Raw genomic sequence first — 17,749 nt, forward strand, 5'->3', positions numbered from 1 at the left:
TTAGTTTAAAATGAAAAGTGAAGCCAGTTTCTTGTGACGTCATTCATTCACATACTCACCGCCATGGTTACGCGAAAAAACACACGCGGCCTCATGGCGGTCACTGGTTTTATTTTGAAGGAGGACTCACTACCGGAAGTGGTGTTCTTGCCACCGGTGTAAGCGCCGCTCACAGAAAGAAGCTCCTCAGACGAACTCAACGGCGAAGTGATGTCGTTCTGCTCCTTCTTCGGCGGGGAGGTTTTTAAAGACCATTTTAAACCAGGTACGTTCGCAACTTTCACGACTTCACTGTGCTTCAAGCTTCCACGCGGAACAGTTGCTGTTCAGCAGACGTGGAGTGAACCATAACTAGCACAGTTAGCTAGCCACTACCTGTGAGAGCGAATAACTTTGTACACATCAGTGTGTATTTGTCTGTATCTCCCCACTGTGCTCCTTCAGACTGTAGCGATGGATATAAACCTTTAAGAAGTTTGGGCACTTTTTACACGGTGAAAGAAAATGGAATTACCGGCAGGGAAACACCGAGGAAACTTTGTTAGCTCCTAGACCTTTGTTACGCATGTTGCTGTTACACAACAGCTGTGTTATCAAACAGGATGTTAGTTAACTTAAGTAACGAGTAGTTGCACCAACTTTTTAAGAAATTCACCTTTTTAAATAAACACAAATGCAATGTTCATAGTAATAATAATACATTTTATTTATAGAGCGCTTTTCACAGTTTTAGAAGACACTTTGCAAACGTTAAAATTAACATAAGAAGCTACATACTGAAAACTAAATCAATATAAAAACAATTAATATTAGCTGTGATGCATTAATATACTAAGCTCTTTTAAAAGATATTCCAAAGTGACAGAAACCTCATTTTATCACAGGTTACCTCAATATATTTATCCTTATATAAAAGTAATTTGAAGTCTGATAGCTTTTTCTATATTTACTCTCATAATAACTTCCCATCCTTTACTTCTCAGGTGTTTATGTTTGCTCCAAGTGTGATCACCAGCTGTTCTCCAGCCGCTCCAAGTATGAGCACTCGTCCCCCTGGCCGGCCTTCACGGAGACCGTCCAGGAAGACAGTGTGTCCAAACACAAGGAGAGACCTGGAGCGTACAAGGTACACTCAGATAACCTGAATCCCTCCGAGGAGGTGGAGGGTAAAACTCTAGCGTGACACAAACTCCTGATTCACGTGTGTGTGTGACGTGTTGTTCCAGGTGCTATGTGGGAAGTGTGGAAATGGACTGGGTCATGAGTTTGTGAATGACGGGCCATCCAAAGGGTCGTCTCGCTTCTGAATATTCAGCAGCTCACTGAAGTTCGTCCCTAAAGGTACAACAGTCAGATCATAACACAGACGTTGCCATTGTTATTGTTACATATTTTTGTATGTGTCTTAAATGAAATGACGCAGTTAAAGTCCACTTGTATTATTCATGTATTCCCCAAAGTCGTCATACACAGTTTCCATCCTTCACTACCAAACATGTCCCTGCCTCTCTTTGCTCTCCCCAGATAAGGTTGATGGACAGTAAGGTGAGCTGGTGGGTGGAGGACGCGTTGCTGTACTTGTAGAAGTGTCTTTGAGCGGCTGAAGGTGTGGCCAGCGGATGAGGAGTCCTGGAAGAAAGCCCGGTCAGGGAGCTCCAGGCCTCTGAAGGATGGATGGCCTCACTGGACAGCTAGAACAGAAGACGGGTCTCAGCAGCTTTTTTGTATTATGCAATCAACACAAACTCAGTAAACCGGAACCCTTCCCTGATGTCGCAGTCACTTTTAACAGATTGAATGCTGATGTACATTGATTGTGTCTTGGGCAGTTTCTTTAAGCTATATCTCACTGGGAAACTGAAATCTAAGACGAGATTAACCTTTTACAAATGGTCCCACAATGTATTTATTTAATTAAATTGTCAACAATGTGTTTCAGTTTGATGTGTGTAGAAAATCACGATAGATAAATCACATTTTCATTCAAATTAAATAATTCTGACGGTAATGCTAACAGTGTCTCTGGGTACTGCCGTCACCTCTGAAATGCGAAGGTTCAAACTAAGTAATATGCAAAAAGAACACAATAAATATCTTTGAATAAAAAAACAACACTAAAATTCATGCTGTTAATCTTGTTTCTTTTTCCTGGAGGAAATGAAAGCGCTCCAATTCAAGTTTTCCGTTTCTTGTTAATAATTGGCGTACTAATTATGTGATAGATAGATTACTTTATTCATCCCCGAAGGGAAATTAAGTCGTCATAGCAGCCGGTACATTTGAATACAAAAAAATACAATAGAATAAAATATAAAATATTGCGGTAGTAAGAATAAAAACAGAAACACAAGATAAATAGGTAGATAAGGTGCAGTGACAGATGATGGCAATAGTACTGATGATATGATGGTAATGTTATTGTTAGACAGTATTAAAAAATAGTACAGTATATAATATATATTTATATATGATAGTAATTATACCAATATAGCAGTATATAGTAATAATAGCAACAGTATATATAATAATAGTAAAATATAATAATAACATGTACACATGTATAACTAAAATATGTGTATATAGACTTATATATACAAAGAATATACAAAGTATGATATAATATATGATATATAGTACGGGTATAAATATAAGTATTTGGCGATACAATAGATAATATAATATACTGTGAGTGTAAGAATATGTAGACAGAGTGTGCAAAAGACAATATTATTATAAAATGATGAATTGAGACAGGTATATTTAGTGCAGTTCTGTGATGGTGGCTCAATGAGAATAAGATGAGGTGTTTCACAAGCAGAAGGGAGCTGTTGACGCATGACCTGGACATGCAGGGGCTTGTTGACAAACACAAATGCAACGGTCGCATCATTAAAAGCTGGATTCTATCAATGTCTGAAAGCAGCTAAACACTCACACACATCACATACAAAACAGCTCTTCAAGTTCATTAAATTAATCTTTATTCTTTATTGTTATATGCAAAAATCCGTTGCTGCTGCTTCTTTGTTCGGTTCATTGGCAGGTGGCATCCAATGTCAGGGTGCATTACTACTACTGTATCCCTTATTGCCCTATGTGAGGAAAGCAAAATAATTAGTTGAACCAACAAGGTTGTCAAGATGCCTTTCATGGGGGCGAGGCTTATCTTTGTTTCACTATATATTGGATCTGATCTTTCATATGTTCCTTTAAAGTTTCCTTTGACCTTTTACATGTCTATGATGAGATGTGGTATACTAAGACGTTGGTTTTCACCTGACTATAAACCGAACTACTTACAGGATTTATTAAGAAGAGCTTGCAAGACTTGCAATCAATAGAGATTTTAGTTAAGAGTTTCTGATTCAGCTTCACAATGGGTCCATCTCGTGAATTAGAGCTACCCGATATAACATTCGATGATATTCGCCCGCACATTGACAATGTCTTTAACAACTTAATTGCGGAGGACTGGAGGCTGTTAAAATTAAGTGCACCGAACAGTGTCACAAGGTTTCTGTTGGCAGAACTTGTCATAAACATGACATCGACTGCTTCCTCCAAACTGTTAGCGACTCTTGGAAATGAAGGCATGTCTGTGACCGTAGAAAAGGTCAAGTCCACTCTGGTAGACGCCCTCTCTTTTGCACTGGGCAGCTCAACCAACTGTGAGACTTTGGATGAATTCACAGAGTTGTTTGCAGAGGAGGTGACAGAGAGCATCAACGCCAGGCTGCATTCCCATTCCACCAGCATACAGTCCAGTGGACCACCATGGTGTCACCAGACCACAGCCAACAAAGTGGAGAAAATGGTCAGTTGTCTTTGTAGAGTATTTAGGGACTCTGTTTTGGACAACAAGAGCTTGTCCAAGCCAAAACTACGTAGTCAAAAGACATTGGATCTTTTAAATAAGCTTTCTCAGGGTAGAACAACCTCAACCTCTTCAGACACTGACTCCACATCACACAGTCGTTACTCTGACAGAGCATCATCCTCAGGATCAACCGTCCGCAGCAGGGACAGTGGGGAAAGTGAGGCTGTCCAGGAAATCCTTATGAAGGAGTTTAGAGGCATCATCGAACTCCTTGTGGATGAGATGGCCGAATCGGACCTGAGTGGGCTGATATCTGAATCGTCTCTGGAGCTTAAATCTACGGCAGATGAAATCTGTCAGAAAATCAGTGAATCATCTGATTCATGTAGAGGCTCCAAATTCTCAAAGAGCCCCAAAGGGTTTTGGAAAGGAGTGGGGCAGAAGATCAGGAAGCTTTTTGCAAAGCTTTTTGGCACAGCATCGATGCTCAAGATGGGGACAGAAATCCGGAAGAAGTTCTTTAAGGGGACCAAAGTCCAGAGCAGGGAGTCACTCAAGTCTCTGATGGAAAGTGTGGGGTCTCTGCTTCTGACAGAGACCAAGAACAGAGTTTCACCTGAAAACGCCCCCGTCCTCTCCAATGTCCTCTATAGGTACATCACATGTGACACTTTCGAGGCGAATCCAGTTGTTGTGACGAAAGTTTCTGTTCCTAAGTCCCACAGAAAGATGTACGCGGACATAAAGGAGAGAGTGAAAAATTCCCTGCCCCTGATGAACTGGTGGTTCTCTAAAGAGGCCGGTGACTACACCAAGAGGGTGACCTCTGCTTTATTGGGGATTGAATCAATCGTAGTGTCTCGGGTCTCAGAGATCGACACTGCGAAGGAACGAGAAGAGTCCCGCAAAAAGATGTATCTCAGTCTCCTCATCGACCAGCTCGTTACTCGAGTGTATTTAAAGTCCAAGATGACCTTTCTCCCTGGCGAACCAAAAGACGTCTCTCAAAACCTGTTTGAAAAAACATGGGCCGAAGTCCAAGATATTGACTTTGACGTGTCCCCAAAAATCATGGATAAACTCCACAAGGTCCTGTTCAAGGACCTGTGTACGATGTGGGGCTGTCCAGAGATGCTGCTTCTCTCCTTTCGTCAGAAGGAACCAGAGGTCGAGAAAAGAGTCGCGACCTGTGTAAAAAGCCTCCTGTCCCAAAAACCCGTCAGAATCTCCAGATTCTGCTCTTGGTTCAGCAGATTCTTTAAATGGTAGGGGGGGGGGGGGGGGGGGGGGTCGATGTTGCCCTTCTCCACCAAGTTTGACATACTCTCCCAACATGGCGTTGTAGCCGATCTCATCTGATGACTGGAGGATCTTCTCCACCACCAGTGAACCCACCACGCCGGCATTCTTAGCGATGGTCATGGCGGGGAAACGCAGCGCCCTCCTGATGATGTCAACACCTGATTGGAAGGAAAGGAAGCAGATTAATGGAATTGTTTTTCACAAAAGTAAAATCAATGTTATCCTTTCAGGCTTGTTTAACTCTAGTTAAATCTCTTGGAACTATTTGGAATGACTTTGTACTTTATAAACATAATAAACGGAGGATTTGAAGACGTACAACATCTACATGTGGATTTTTATTATGCCTGCTTTTGTTTGACACCAGTTAAGCTGCTCCTTGTAATTGTATGTATAAATAGCAGAGTTAGTTAGGAAACCAAATGTATGTGAACACCCTAAGTCTACATGAGTATTTGTTATTTAACTGTTTACCTTTGAGATCTAAATTCTACATATCATGGTGTCACACACCCCCGCCTTAAAATCCCCACTGATCCCTCACAGGACCTCTGTGGAGCACAACTACTGAAAATCTGTCACAGAAAGTTAGAGTTTTACTTCATCTGAGCGTGTGCATGTGTTTCACTGACCGATCACAGCTGCCCGGTTGGCGTTCAGCATCGGTCACGCGATCCTTCTTCTCGTTCACCTTCACATCACTCCTTCCTCCGATCTGAAACAGAAGCAAAAGGTATCGTTACTTGTTTTCTGGAGAGACACCATGGCAGTCGTCCTCTTGTCCTGTGTGAACGTCTGATTGAGATGCACCTTGAGCACACCAACTCCGTCAAGTTTCTCTTTCTCGTCAGTCGGCAGGTCAACCCCCTGCAGCATGAGAGCGCGAGCGTCGGCTTCGGACTTCACGTCCTTGGCGTAGCCTCATGTGAGGTGAGGGGCGAACGCGCTACACACAGGCCTCATCTGCTGGTGGTAGATGAAACATGAAACTCTATGGAGAGAGAGAGAGAGAGAGAGAGAGAGAGAGAGAGAGAGAGAGACAGGAAGAGGTTAATCCTCAAATCTGCTAAATAGTTTTTCTTTTATCCTGAAAGTTCACAGAAAATCAGAAGTGCAGCTAAATAATGATTAGTTATGATAGAGGTGTACTCTGCCCCCGGTGGTCAGCAGTGGAACAACGTCCCACCCACCACTGAATCAATGAGATGCAGAAACACTGTCCCAGAATGACCTTGCACTTACAGCACAGTGGAGGTGTTGTATTCACCGGTTTATTATCCAGATATCTAATAAGTTGCTCAGTAAATTAATGTCAAGAAATATAGAAACATGATAGATCTTCAAAATGATGCAGTATTAATGTAGAAGGAAAAGTTGGATCTGGCAGTTTGCCATAAAGCCCCCCAAGAAAAACTGTCATCTGCCCGGTAACTAAATAGATAGATAGATAGATGATAGATAGATAGATGGATCATCTCCTCGTTCTCTACCTGACAAAAGCTTTTTAGATTGATTGATCCGTCGTTCCAACAAATAAGAGCAACAACAAACGAATCAAGAGGTTGAGACGGAAATTATGAATCACAGAGGCATTTAAATCTTAAATAACAAAGAGAAATTATCCAGGCTCTTCTTGTTTGTAGAGAAATAGAGAAGTGCAGCGTTTGGCTGCTATGTTTAAAGAAACGCGTGTTCGGAAACATAATTTGCACGTAACATGTATTAGTATTTCCTGGAGTTGAAACTCCCCAGGTGGAGTTGTTTCATCTTCTCACTATCCCTACTTTCCCTCAAACTACATTCTGGCAATGATGTCGTTAGCGGACCAATCACAGCCAAGGGGTATCCCTAGGCTCTCTGTCATGCCGACGTATAGTTAGAAAAATCAGAGGTGTATGTTGAGCTCTCCGAGGTGATCGGACAGGGCGTTACACTTTGGCGATGGCGTTTCCATGTGAACGTCTCGGTTAAAATGGAGTAGCATATATCGGCCTTTAGGCCACGTGGTTCTTTGTGAAAGTTCATGTTGCTGAACTAGCTGAGGGGAAACTAGTCTTGGTTTTAAGGGGCTGAGACTTGGATGAAATGTCATATTGTTTTTTTTCTGGGGGAGAAGAAGGGAAAAATCGTTTCCAGCCTCGTGAGTCACAAAAAGCAAGAGCAAGGTTTAAGGTCAAGGGGAATGGAGACCCCCGCTGTATCACAACAACAACAACAAAAACAAATCTTTTGGGGTTTCTCAGGTATTTATACGTGTTTTCTGAAGTTATTTTCCAGCAGGTCAAAGTTTGAGCAGTTGTCTTCTTGGCCAGCTTTCTCAGAAACAATCCACGGGGACAGTGTCTCCAACGAGCCTGAAGCGTGGGGACCCCTAAAGGTAGATAATGCAGAATCAGCAGTACTTAATATTTGTTGAATGAAGACTAAGTGGAATTTACTTCAACAGTGGACCTGCTATTAACTCTGATTTAAAGGAATTGTGTTTTGACTTGAATCTTCTAGATCTATTGGTCCCAGGTTTGTTGTGGAAAGTGTGGCAATGGATTGGGCCACGAGTTCTTGTATGACGGCCCGAGAGAGGGTCTGTCACGCTTCTGAATATTCAGCAACTCACTGTGGTTCATCCCTATGGGTGAGTGCATCTGTGTGGTTTCTGTCTGGCTAGTTCTAATGACGCTCACCACCCTCATCATCGTCCTCTGTTTAACCCACTGTTTGAACCTCTTTTCCCTTCACAGAAAAGGTTGATGGACAGAAAGGTGAGCACTAGAAGAGAAGCTCTGTTGCTGCAGGTGCAGGCAGTGGATGACGTGCTCTGTGGTAAAACCATGTCGGTCTCCAGGGCACTGATGGACCCTGGCCTCATTGAGCAGGAAGAACAGACCGGTCTGAGTTACTTTTTATAAACCATTAAAAAACTGAAACTGGGTCATGTAGACTCAGCCACATTAATTTGTACTGTGTGATTTAATGCTTAACCTCCATCTCTGGCAAAGACTTTAAGATGTTTAATGGTTACGAGAATACGGAGCTCGCTTCTCTTAGTTTTGCACATTGTTTGCAGGCCTCAGCTCAAATGAATCTACCACATGTGAAATGTACATGACAGACCTCAAAGCATTCCTCAAATGTGCAGTTGCATATTTCTTTCAGCTGATGGTGCTATTTGCCCTAAAAACTATCCTCTTGCGCTGTAATGCATCACTTTGGACGTACATATGGGGAAATAATAGAGATGTACAGAGCTGGGCAAAAGTTTTAAGCGAGGAAAATGTGTCCACTTGCTGCCCCCCCCCCCCGTCCCCCCCCCAACCAAAAGCCACGGGCCTGTTTCCAAAAGCAGAGTCACAAACTCATCTGCACCAGAACAACTGACTTATTTCAGTCCATGTCAGGGGATGTATGGAGCTTCTATGTTTCTCTACTCTGCAAAGTTTTCCAGGTAAGTCAGAAAACCATTTCTTGGCCGGAGCAAGATGTGGAATTCTATACAAAGTGAGGATGCGGGGGTGCAGGGGGAGAGAGAGAGAACGTTCAACAGCTCCGATGCTGTCTAAGTGTCTGGGATGAGCAGGTGTGGAGATGCTCATTTCAAAGAGCGAGAGAGATCACAGAAGGAGATGAAAGCTTCAGTGGCAGCCCGGGGATTAAGAGAGGAAGTGCAAACATTCATAGACGGCAGTGCTCTGTGGTATTAAAAAAAAAAACTTAAGCATAGACAGCAATCATTTCCTGTGATAGACACTGTTCTTTTTCTCCCTTCATCTCAGAGGGAGCAGCCGATAGATAGATAGACAGACAGACAGACAGACAGACACATAGATAGACAATTAGCAGTCTAATTTTAATCATAGTCTATGATCAGCTGCCACCACGGTCAATAAAGTCTAGTAGAAAGTACAAGGCGAGTAGTGCGATCATCTTACGTGAATAAAGCAAAGTTCAGTGCATGGACTGTCTCTAATCCTTATGTTGCCTTACCTCAAGTTCTTCATTAGTGCCTGATCAGACCTTGTTGTGCATTGTTTGTTGTATTGCCACACAGCTGGCACACAGACTGAAGTGTCCTAAATGTGAGAATGAGCGATGAAGAGGAAATGGCTCTGAACCCAGGGCTGTAATTGACGTTGGCTATCTGCACGAACACTCCTTCAGGTCGGATTCTGGGCGCAGCTGTATGGCCAAGTGGAAGTAAACAGGAAGGAGGAAGTGGTAATCCTTTGATAGGATCGTGAGACAGACCCCACTTCTCCTCCACTGACCTCTGGGGCTCATCATGCAGACATGTTCCTTAACTACATTAAACCAGGATGGGTCCAAAGCTGCCCCGCTCCCGAAGGCCGAGCCCCAAGGTCCGACTGCACATATGCGTGCCAGGCTGACTCATTCAGGGGACATCTTGTTTTAATCGTAACCTATGTGAGCTCGTCGCTTGGATGTGGATGTTTACGGGCACTGCACCTGCTTCTGTTTTTAAGTGGTGGTTTCTCGTTCTGCGTTCACATACCATGGCAGTACACCCTCGTTCGTTTGAGGCAACATTTCCCAGAAACATCTGTCATCCAGCGGCTCTGCTTCACACGCCACAGAAGCTGTGATCGATCTGTGGCAGGAATAAAAAGCTCCTGAAAGCGGGACTGTAACGGAAAGAGAGAAAACGCCTTTCATCAAGGAGTAATATCTGCCGTCTATGTACGTGTCTCCGTCCACACATAGTGGTGCTGCCCTCCACATGTTTCAGACACAAGTACGTACACTGGCCAAACATCTGTCTCCCTCTGAGTAATGAATGAAAGGCCAAACAAAGTTTTTATACATGACACTGGAATGTGATTTCCGCTCTGGATCAAAAGAAAGTTCTGGAATCCGCATCCGGTCCAGGTCCAGTTGGGCATCGTTGTAATTCTGTGCGGACAGCATGTGTCTGAAAGAGACGGAGGCCGTGAAAACCAAAATGAGGATTCTGTTTTTCGCCCTTCCTCTCTGGCAGGCCCGGCAGTGAACCACAACATTAAATGATGTGTAGTTTACAGAGTGTATAAACAGATTTTATGTGGTGCGGGTGTATGAAACGCATATCTTTATGGGCCGTATTGGTTATAAACACTGTAAATGTGGAATGAGGAGTAATAAAAACACAATTACAATGAGGAAAAAACAATGGGAAACCTCACATTTCTGTACTTTCCGGCAAAACGTCGACGGTGAAAACATGTGAGAGATGCAAAGTTGCCCGGTGAGGCCAAAAAAGCGCCTCGTAAAATCCCAAGTATGAGGGCTCCAGTGAGAAAATAAACAATAAGCGAAGTTTCAATGGCCTCGGCTGCTTTATTGTCATCTTTATCACATGAGCACATTCCTGTTTTGAGCTCCCCCAGCTTCAATAACACAGAGGGGTTCTGAACACGTATGTATTTTCAAACATCGCTCGCTATCTGTGTTCTGATCTGTTTCAGGGAGACAGGACCCCAAGACAGCGGCGCAGGTTGGTCTGAAACTTCAAAAGAATACTTGAGGTGTGTGGCACTGGCTTTGTTCACAGGGATCAGGGAGAGAGGTCCTTATTTTCAGGGAGGCTGTGCTGAGTGAGGGATAACAGAGGAGGTTTTAACCACTGGCTGATTCTATGCCCACATGTCAACTTCTTTATCTGCTTCCATCGCAGACTTACAGGGGGTTTGAAAGGCCTCAAAGGGAGCCACCATAATCCAGAAAGAAACTGTGGACAAGCTGTGTCCGTTGTTTTAAAAAAATATATAATTAATTCCTAGTTTGCTGCATGAGTTTCAGAGTCAGGGCCTGGTGAGAATGATCAAATGGATTCCCAGACAAAAGTGTGCCAGAGGCCAGGAAGCATTCATCAAACACGCCGTCTTCAGAGAGTATGGAAATCTCAGGAGCGGTTTTGGATTTCAGCTGAACGATTTAAACGGAGGCTCGGTTCAGAGATAGCCGGGGCAGCGGTGGACTGTGGAAAAGGCGTATTTGTGTCAGCGCGTGGACAGAGATGTCAGAGGCCTTCGCCCAACGCCTGGAGAGGTTCACGGCACTCTCATGCAAACACGCTAAAATGCAGACAGAGGCTGAACCCTACAGAGGGGAAGAAAGTAATTGCCTCAGTCTTTCCCCGGGTACTGTGCCACAGGCTGTCTCCCTCCCTCTCGTCCAAACTGCACCCAGCTAATCCCGGCTCCCTGCAATTTGTGGCTGCTCATCCTCTGTCATCTTGTTCAGTAATCCCAGCTTCATGTGAGATCCACATCAAGTTATGTGGATCTGCCAAAGAGAGAATAAGAATGAGGACAACAACCAGTTGTGCATGTTCCTTTCCTTATATGATCATACACGTCTCTTTGTTTGCAACACATGTATAAATATGGTCTCTACATACATTTTGTGAACCCTGAAACCCCCCCACAGGCCCCAGATGGGTGGTCTTAATAGTCAAAATTGCTCCTTTGGTTATGTTGATTGCTAACTTCTGTGTAGAAGTTGTTCAGAGGTGCCTGAGCTCTTTATTCTCCTCAGTGATTATAACCCAATCAGGAACCTATAATCGACATCGCTCCCAGTATCCTGAAGCCGTCATGGAGGTATTTTTGACTTGATTTGGCAAGTTGATTTGACATTTTGAATGTCTTCTTTAGTAATCTTGAGTGTTTGTGATGGTTTTGTGCACTCACAAACAGTTTTTGCCCAAAATGCTAGCTTCATGTATTTAAACTACATTCACAGTTTCATGCAACCTTATCAGTTACTGTAAGTTCAATGTTAAATGTCACATTTGAACGTGAATAAATAAAAGTAACATTTTACAACTTTTGTGTAACTTAATCTAATCAAGTTACTTTCACAAGTTATTTGATTTATTCACATTCACTCAACATGATAGAAAAGTAATTTAATGTGACACTTTACATTGAACTAATGTCGTAAGGCTACCATACACAAAGCTACACAACTATTTACGTTTCTGCCGAAATCTGTTGATTGAATGTGTCGCTGCTTTATCCCACTCACTGAACACACACTCTTTTGAAACAAACAAAACAAAGTTGCCAGGTGGATCTTAAACGTTCTCTTGCCCCCAACCACAAATCTATATTTGTCCCGCTGACACTTTGTGTTTTTACAGATCAAATTAGCTATGACTTCAAACTGTGATTAATGAGCCTCAGAGGTGCTGGTAGGTGGGTTGTGTTACCTTTTGAGAGAGCCAGGCTAGCTGTTCGGCCCTGTTTACAGTCTTATTGCTAAGTTCCAACACAAAGCAAATAAGTGTGTTTCTCAAAATGTCCCGCTATTTGTTTTGCCTGTCATCTGTTATACTGAAATTCACCTCAAATACTAATATCACTGGATCTAAATGAAGTGTTTAGCGTGTTTGTTTGTGTGGATCCCCCTCATGAGTGAATGAGGGGAATTCCATGCATCTATACAGCTTTATGGCCCTCAGCACCTATTGTGTAACACACACACACACACACCTATTCCGCTCAAAGTATGTATCATTAGAGCCAACAATCCTTCAAGAGTTATCACTTATCGGGGGATTTACTATATACAAAATAATCCTCACAACATGATTAATATTTCTTCCGCATTAGTATTTGGCCCACACAAACTTTAATTCCCTACCTTTACGCTTTATGCTTTTACTCTTGTGCCAGTAAAGCAAACACACTCCGATCTTACCTGTCAGTCACTCTTCAGTAATTGTTTCTCTTGATCCCTGCAGCCTCTCCCTGCTGGCGTGTGTGGAGAACACTCTATCGGGCCAAAACTAGAGACACAATGAAGACACTGGGCGAACCTTGGGTTTTCCTCAGTGTGTATCTGTAACACTTGCTGCAGTAAATGAGTGATTGCTTGGTCAAAACAGAATCCAATTTAATTTTCAGTGTATTTTGGGGAAGTCTGCAGAAGGCCCTTTCTGCCGCCTTTCAGACCAGCAGTTTCCTTATAGCCCCCCGAAAAACATAGACCTCAAAAACCAAAAGTGAGACCAGATGAGAGACACAGGAAGAAGAGGAAGATTGGTGACTGAGTGTGTGTGTGTGTGTGTGTGTGTGTATGTGTGTGTGTGTGTGTGTGTGTGTGTGTGTGTGTTGGATAGGGCTTTTTAAAAGAAGCCTCAAAATACATTCTCACACGAATGAAGCTCACAGAAAACCCAAAAGAGTTTGGTGTGAGTGTTTTAACTCCATCAAACAAATGTTCAGTTTAACCACTAAATCTGAGCTGATTTGTAAAAGGAGATCTCCGTCCATCTCAGGACACTTTTTGCTTTTTCGCTGAAATTGATTAGAACTTTGATTCCACTCTCATGTGAAGCAGCTTAGCTTAGCGTAGATACTGGAAACAGGGCGAAACACTTAGCCTTGCCCTGTCCATATCTAAAACATCTTATGTCTTATTTGTTTAACTTGTACAAAATCTAAACAAGAAATAGCATAGGGCACCTATGCACCATTAATCATTTTTAAGCCTCAGTTTTGATGCCAATGAAATACAACTAATGAATTTGTGGGCTGGTCAGTGGATTTTGGACCTTTGCACAGAGCCTTAACTTTGGAACAGAGCATAATAGACATTTGTCAATACGAAACTTTAACCTTCCTCACCAGCCAAGTCTTCTTGCTTTAAAACTGTGCTTACGTATGGGTCCAAGTTATAATTCAAATGTCTGGACCTGAATAACATGTCAATCTCCTGAAAGGAATATCCAATTTTTACACCTCATTTATCTCCTAACTGGCCTGTTTCCCCCCTGTAGGTCACATATTTGGTACACTCCTGTCCCCTGTGGCCAAAACAACCATCAGTACCTTAGCTGGTGGTTTGCTTGTTTGAGACGCAGATGATTTCACATTCCTGTGAAATGCAGACTGCCCCCACGGGGTAGAAGAACCATCTCCTGTTTCTGGCGCATGAAACAGTTTTGACACACGTGCACACACACACACACACACACACACACACACACACACGCACACACACACCCTCTGGCCTGGAGGATCTCACAGGACAGGTGATACTATTTTAGCAGACCCGACTCAACACCGAGGTAACGGACGACTGTTTTTTTTGTTTTTTCAGGATGACAGCTCTGTTTCTCACAGTCGATGTGAAAGGTTTGAATTTGAAAAACATGGGAAACTCCAGAGAGCAGAAAGACCGAAATGCTGCGGTTTTTACACCAGTAATTACAGTCTGTTAACACCCATCTGATGACTGTTTGTGTTTTTATTTACCGAGACTGTGCAGGTCTGAGTTGTTTACGCAGAAGAAAACATTCAAACCAGTCAAATAATGAGACATTCCCTCAGTCGCTCATTCACACGCATCTTTAGTTCTTTCGATTGTTTCGGGGGGGGGGGGGGGGGGGGAGTGTGAAAATTAATGAGCACGTCCATATTTGGGTGTCGGTTCTGGCCCGCTAACAGAAGCACAGTGTTCGACCCAACCTTCCGTGTCAGGGGACTCGCAGAGACGGAAAGAAAGTTGTTTTTCACACGCACGGCGGAAATAAATGGTGACAGCGACACATCGAAGGGCAAGGCCGTGGTCTGAGGCTGACGTCATGGCAATCAACCTTTTAAAAGACGACGAGGACTTTCAACGGGAGAAAGCCACAAGGAGCAGCCCACAGAGACGTTTCAGTAAGTAACAGTTTCTGGATGGGGGTAACACAAGTGGCACATGTTGCCCGCAGAGTGGAACAGTGGGGATTCCACGTGCACATGCGTGCAGTTGCGTACGCATCACATGTGGAGCCAGATGCGAGCTGCTGCCCAAAACATTTCACCTCCACATCAGCTCTGTCAGATTTGCAGCCACACGTCTTGAGTGGATCCCCCCCAGAGTGAGCTGGGAGGCATGAAACTGAACACTGAACCTATCACGGTTGTCTGTTCTTTAACCCTCACTCACACTCATCTCATCTCAAACAGAAAAACACACACACACACACACACACACACACACACACACACACACAAACACACAAACACACTACTGCCATGCCTCCACCCGTCCCAATGCCTCCAATACCACTTAGGAGCCGACCGCCAGATCCCACTTCTCACCGCAGAGCTGTGGATTAGCAGAGAAGGCCTTTCCCGAATGGTCTGTGGCTTGTGTGATGACATGATTGTCATTCAGTTCTATTCCCTCTGTGCTCTTTCGATTCCCCCTCGCCTGGATCTCCTGCTTCAATAGAGCACCCAGAGAAGGTAAATAACTGTTTGAAAAAACACGGGACTCCTGTACAGACTTGCTTCCTGGAAAGGCATTTTGGTTTTTATTGCCAGGATGAAAGACACATTGAAAATTGTTCTGTGCAGCTGTTTCCCAGCAGTCAAGGATGGCTTGCATGCATTTTTGTTTATGCGAAAAATATCTTTGGGCTTATATCTCTATACATGTGTATTATTTACATAATTGAACCTCGTGGCAGATCTCAAACCTAACCCACATGAAGCTGGAATGAATCTCAGGAAACTCTTTCTCAGATATAAAATGACTCCCATGTAAAACTTGAGGCATAATGTGGGTCTCACACTGTTTAATTCTTTCAAGGCCGTTGAGGATGATGCATAAGCTGCGAACATGTCTCCTCTCTGATCTTTGACACATTCATATTTTCAGTGATGTCTTGATAAAGCTGCAGGGCAGATCTACGACTCTATAAAATCCCGCTGCAGGGGACAGAGATCGATGCACCTGTGTGAAGGTGGCGGGACACGAGGGACGGATGGCTGGGAGGAGTCCAGGAAGACGTGCGGGCCAGAAGGCTGTGTATGGTTTTAGAGATCAGAGTGATTTTGTTCCCTCCTCGGTCTCCTCTTCCAACCATCAGTCTTACTGTTTTTTGCTTCAATTTGCAGATGAAAGTTGGGACGGCTCCAGGAGAAGGGTGGGGCCTCACCGTGGCTTTGTTGTCCTCCTTTGTATTCACTACCTGAGGGTTCAACAATCGAGCAGCGGACATATTGCAGAGTGTGTGTGACATGTTTTCTTTCTTCAAAGCAGCTGCACTTCAGACACCACAGTATGATCTATAAAATGAATTGTTTTGGGATAACCCCCTGCTTTAATCTATGAACCACATCACTGACAAGAACAGTAGATGAAAGGGGAGTTGGTTTATGATTCAATAGAAGATACATCCAATACAAAACATTTGAAAAACACTCTGTAGATCTTCAAATCTGGAGTTCATTATTAGTAAATATCTCATTGATATTCATTCCAGGCAGCATGAGCTTCCATTTGTAGGAAACTACAGCCATGCCTCTGCACCGCTAAATGAGCATCTCCTGGTCTGTGGTTTCAAAGATCTGTCAGGATGGCTTTAAGGATTCTGACGGGTATCTTGCGGCTATTTTAAATCACCGACAAGTTCTTCCTCATACTGGAAATTACAAAATGAGAGTGGAACATTCTGCTTTCGCTCGAGAGGATTTGTAATTTGCTGTAATGGCTGACACATGTACCCGCCATCAGCAGACCTCTGGCTATGGAAATCTCTATCAGGGATTCACACAGAGATGCAGCAGCAGCAGCTCCTACCTGCCTGTTGCTGTCATGGCTGGATATATAATGTCTGTACTGCACGCACACATCCACAACGGCCCTACACATGAATGTGAGCACACGGTAAAGTGTACAAAGACAATTACGGTGCCTCAAATTGCAAATTTCCCTACACACACTTGTTCTTTAGAGTGCACAAGGTGTGTTCACACCGTAGTGTATCAGAAGATGGACAAATCGTCTCCACTTCTTCTTCCCACTTTCCAGGAATGAAGCCAAAACATTCCGGATCGGAACGCTGCCATCTTGCGCATTTGGAGCCAGAGTCTAGCACAGTAGCGATAGGGGGGGTTGGAGCCATGGTAGAGATGTCCCACTGATTCACATACTCAATCAATCGCTAGTCAGTCTCAGCTGTCAGTCATGAAGTTCCAACCCGTATTTATAGAACTCATTAAAACCAAAAGCGCGATAAGAACTACCTAAAATGACTGAAACAAACTTTGAGAAATTTTATTTTTACTTTGACTTTAGTGTTTGGTTTGTGTTCCGACCACTAACATGGAGAGCAGGATTTATAACCTATAGGTGGTGATTGAGACACTATGGCGGCTTCACTTTAGGGGAGCAGTCATGTCGTCCATCTTTATATACAGTTGGGATGGGTTGGGGTGGGATCATTATGATTTCCACTTTGTGTGAAACATGGGGCGCACACAGGAAAGGCGACAATCACAGTCACGTGTCGCAATCACGATTTCCTATGTGTGCAAGATGGCTGAGTTTGATTTGAGAGAACGCTGCCCTCTCAGAATACTTTGAGTACTCTGTGTACTACGCGGCGCAGGCTACTACCTCCAAGTGTACTGACTGAATCATCCAATCTGAGACACAGCCGGAGAGACATATGCACACAAACACATCAACAGGGAGACAGATTACCTAACCACAATCCCAGACAGAAAGACACAGTTCACAACTTGCATGTCGTATTTGTTTCCTCAACACCACTGCTGCCTGTTTGTTTCTTTAATTTCACTGTTTATATTTCTGGGTCCAAGCCTGTCAGTTTAACTGCAACTAGAGCAATTA

The 17,749-nt window shown here is 43.5% G+C and overlaps 1 protein-coding gene and 1 pseudogene across 1 annotated transcript; both read left to right on the plus strand.

The window, feature by feature from the left end:
* The first annotated feature begins 120 nt into the window (after positions 1 to 120).
* Positions 121 to 2,124, plus strand: LOC133971518 (methionine-R-sulfoxide reductase B1-A-like). The gene is made up of 4 exons (XM_062408913.1): positions 121 to 265; positions 984 to 1,126; positions 1,227 to 1,341; positions 1,525 to 2,124. Exons 1-4 carry the CDS (start codon positions 211 to 213, stop codon positions 1,542 to 1,544), a joined length of 333 nt encoding a protein of 110 aa, XP_062264897.1. The 5' UTR covers positions 121 to 210; the 3' UTR covers positions 1,545 to 2,124.
* A 5,080-nt stretch (positions 2,125 to 7,204) lies between these two features.
* On the plus strand, positions 7,205 to 7,889 carry LOC133970962 (methionine-R-sulfoxide reductase B1-A-like; annotated as a pseudogene).
* The last annotated feature ends 9,860 nt before the right edge of the window (positions 7,890 to 17,749 follow it).

This window comes from Platichthys flesus, chromosome 16 (assembly GCF_949316205.1).
Source record: "Platichthys flesus chromosome 16, fPlaFle2.1, whole genome shotgun sequence".
Classification (NCBI taxonomy): Eukaryota; Metazoa; Chordata; class Actinopteri; order Pleuronectiformes; family Pleuronectidae; genus Platichthys; species Platichthys flesus.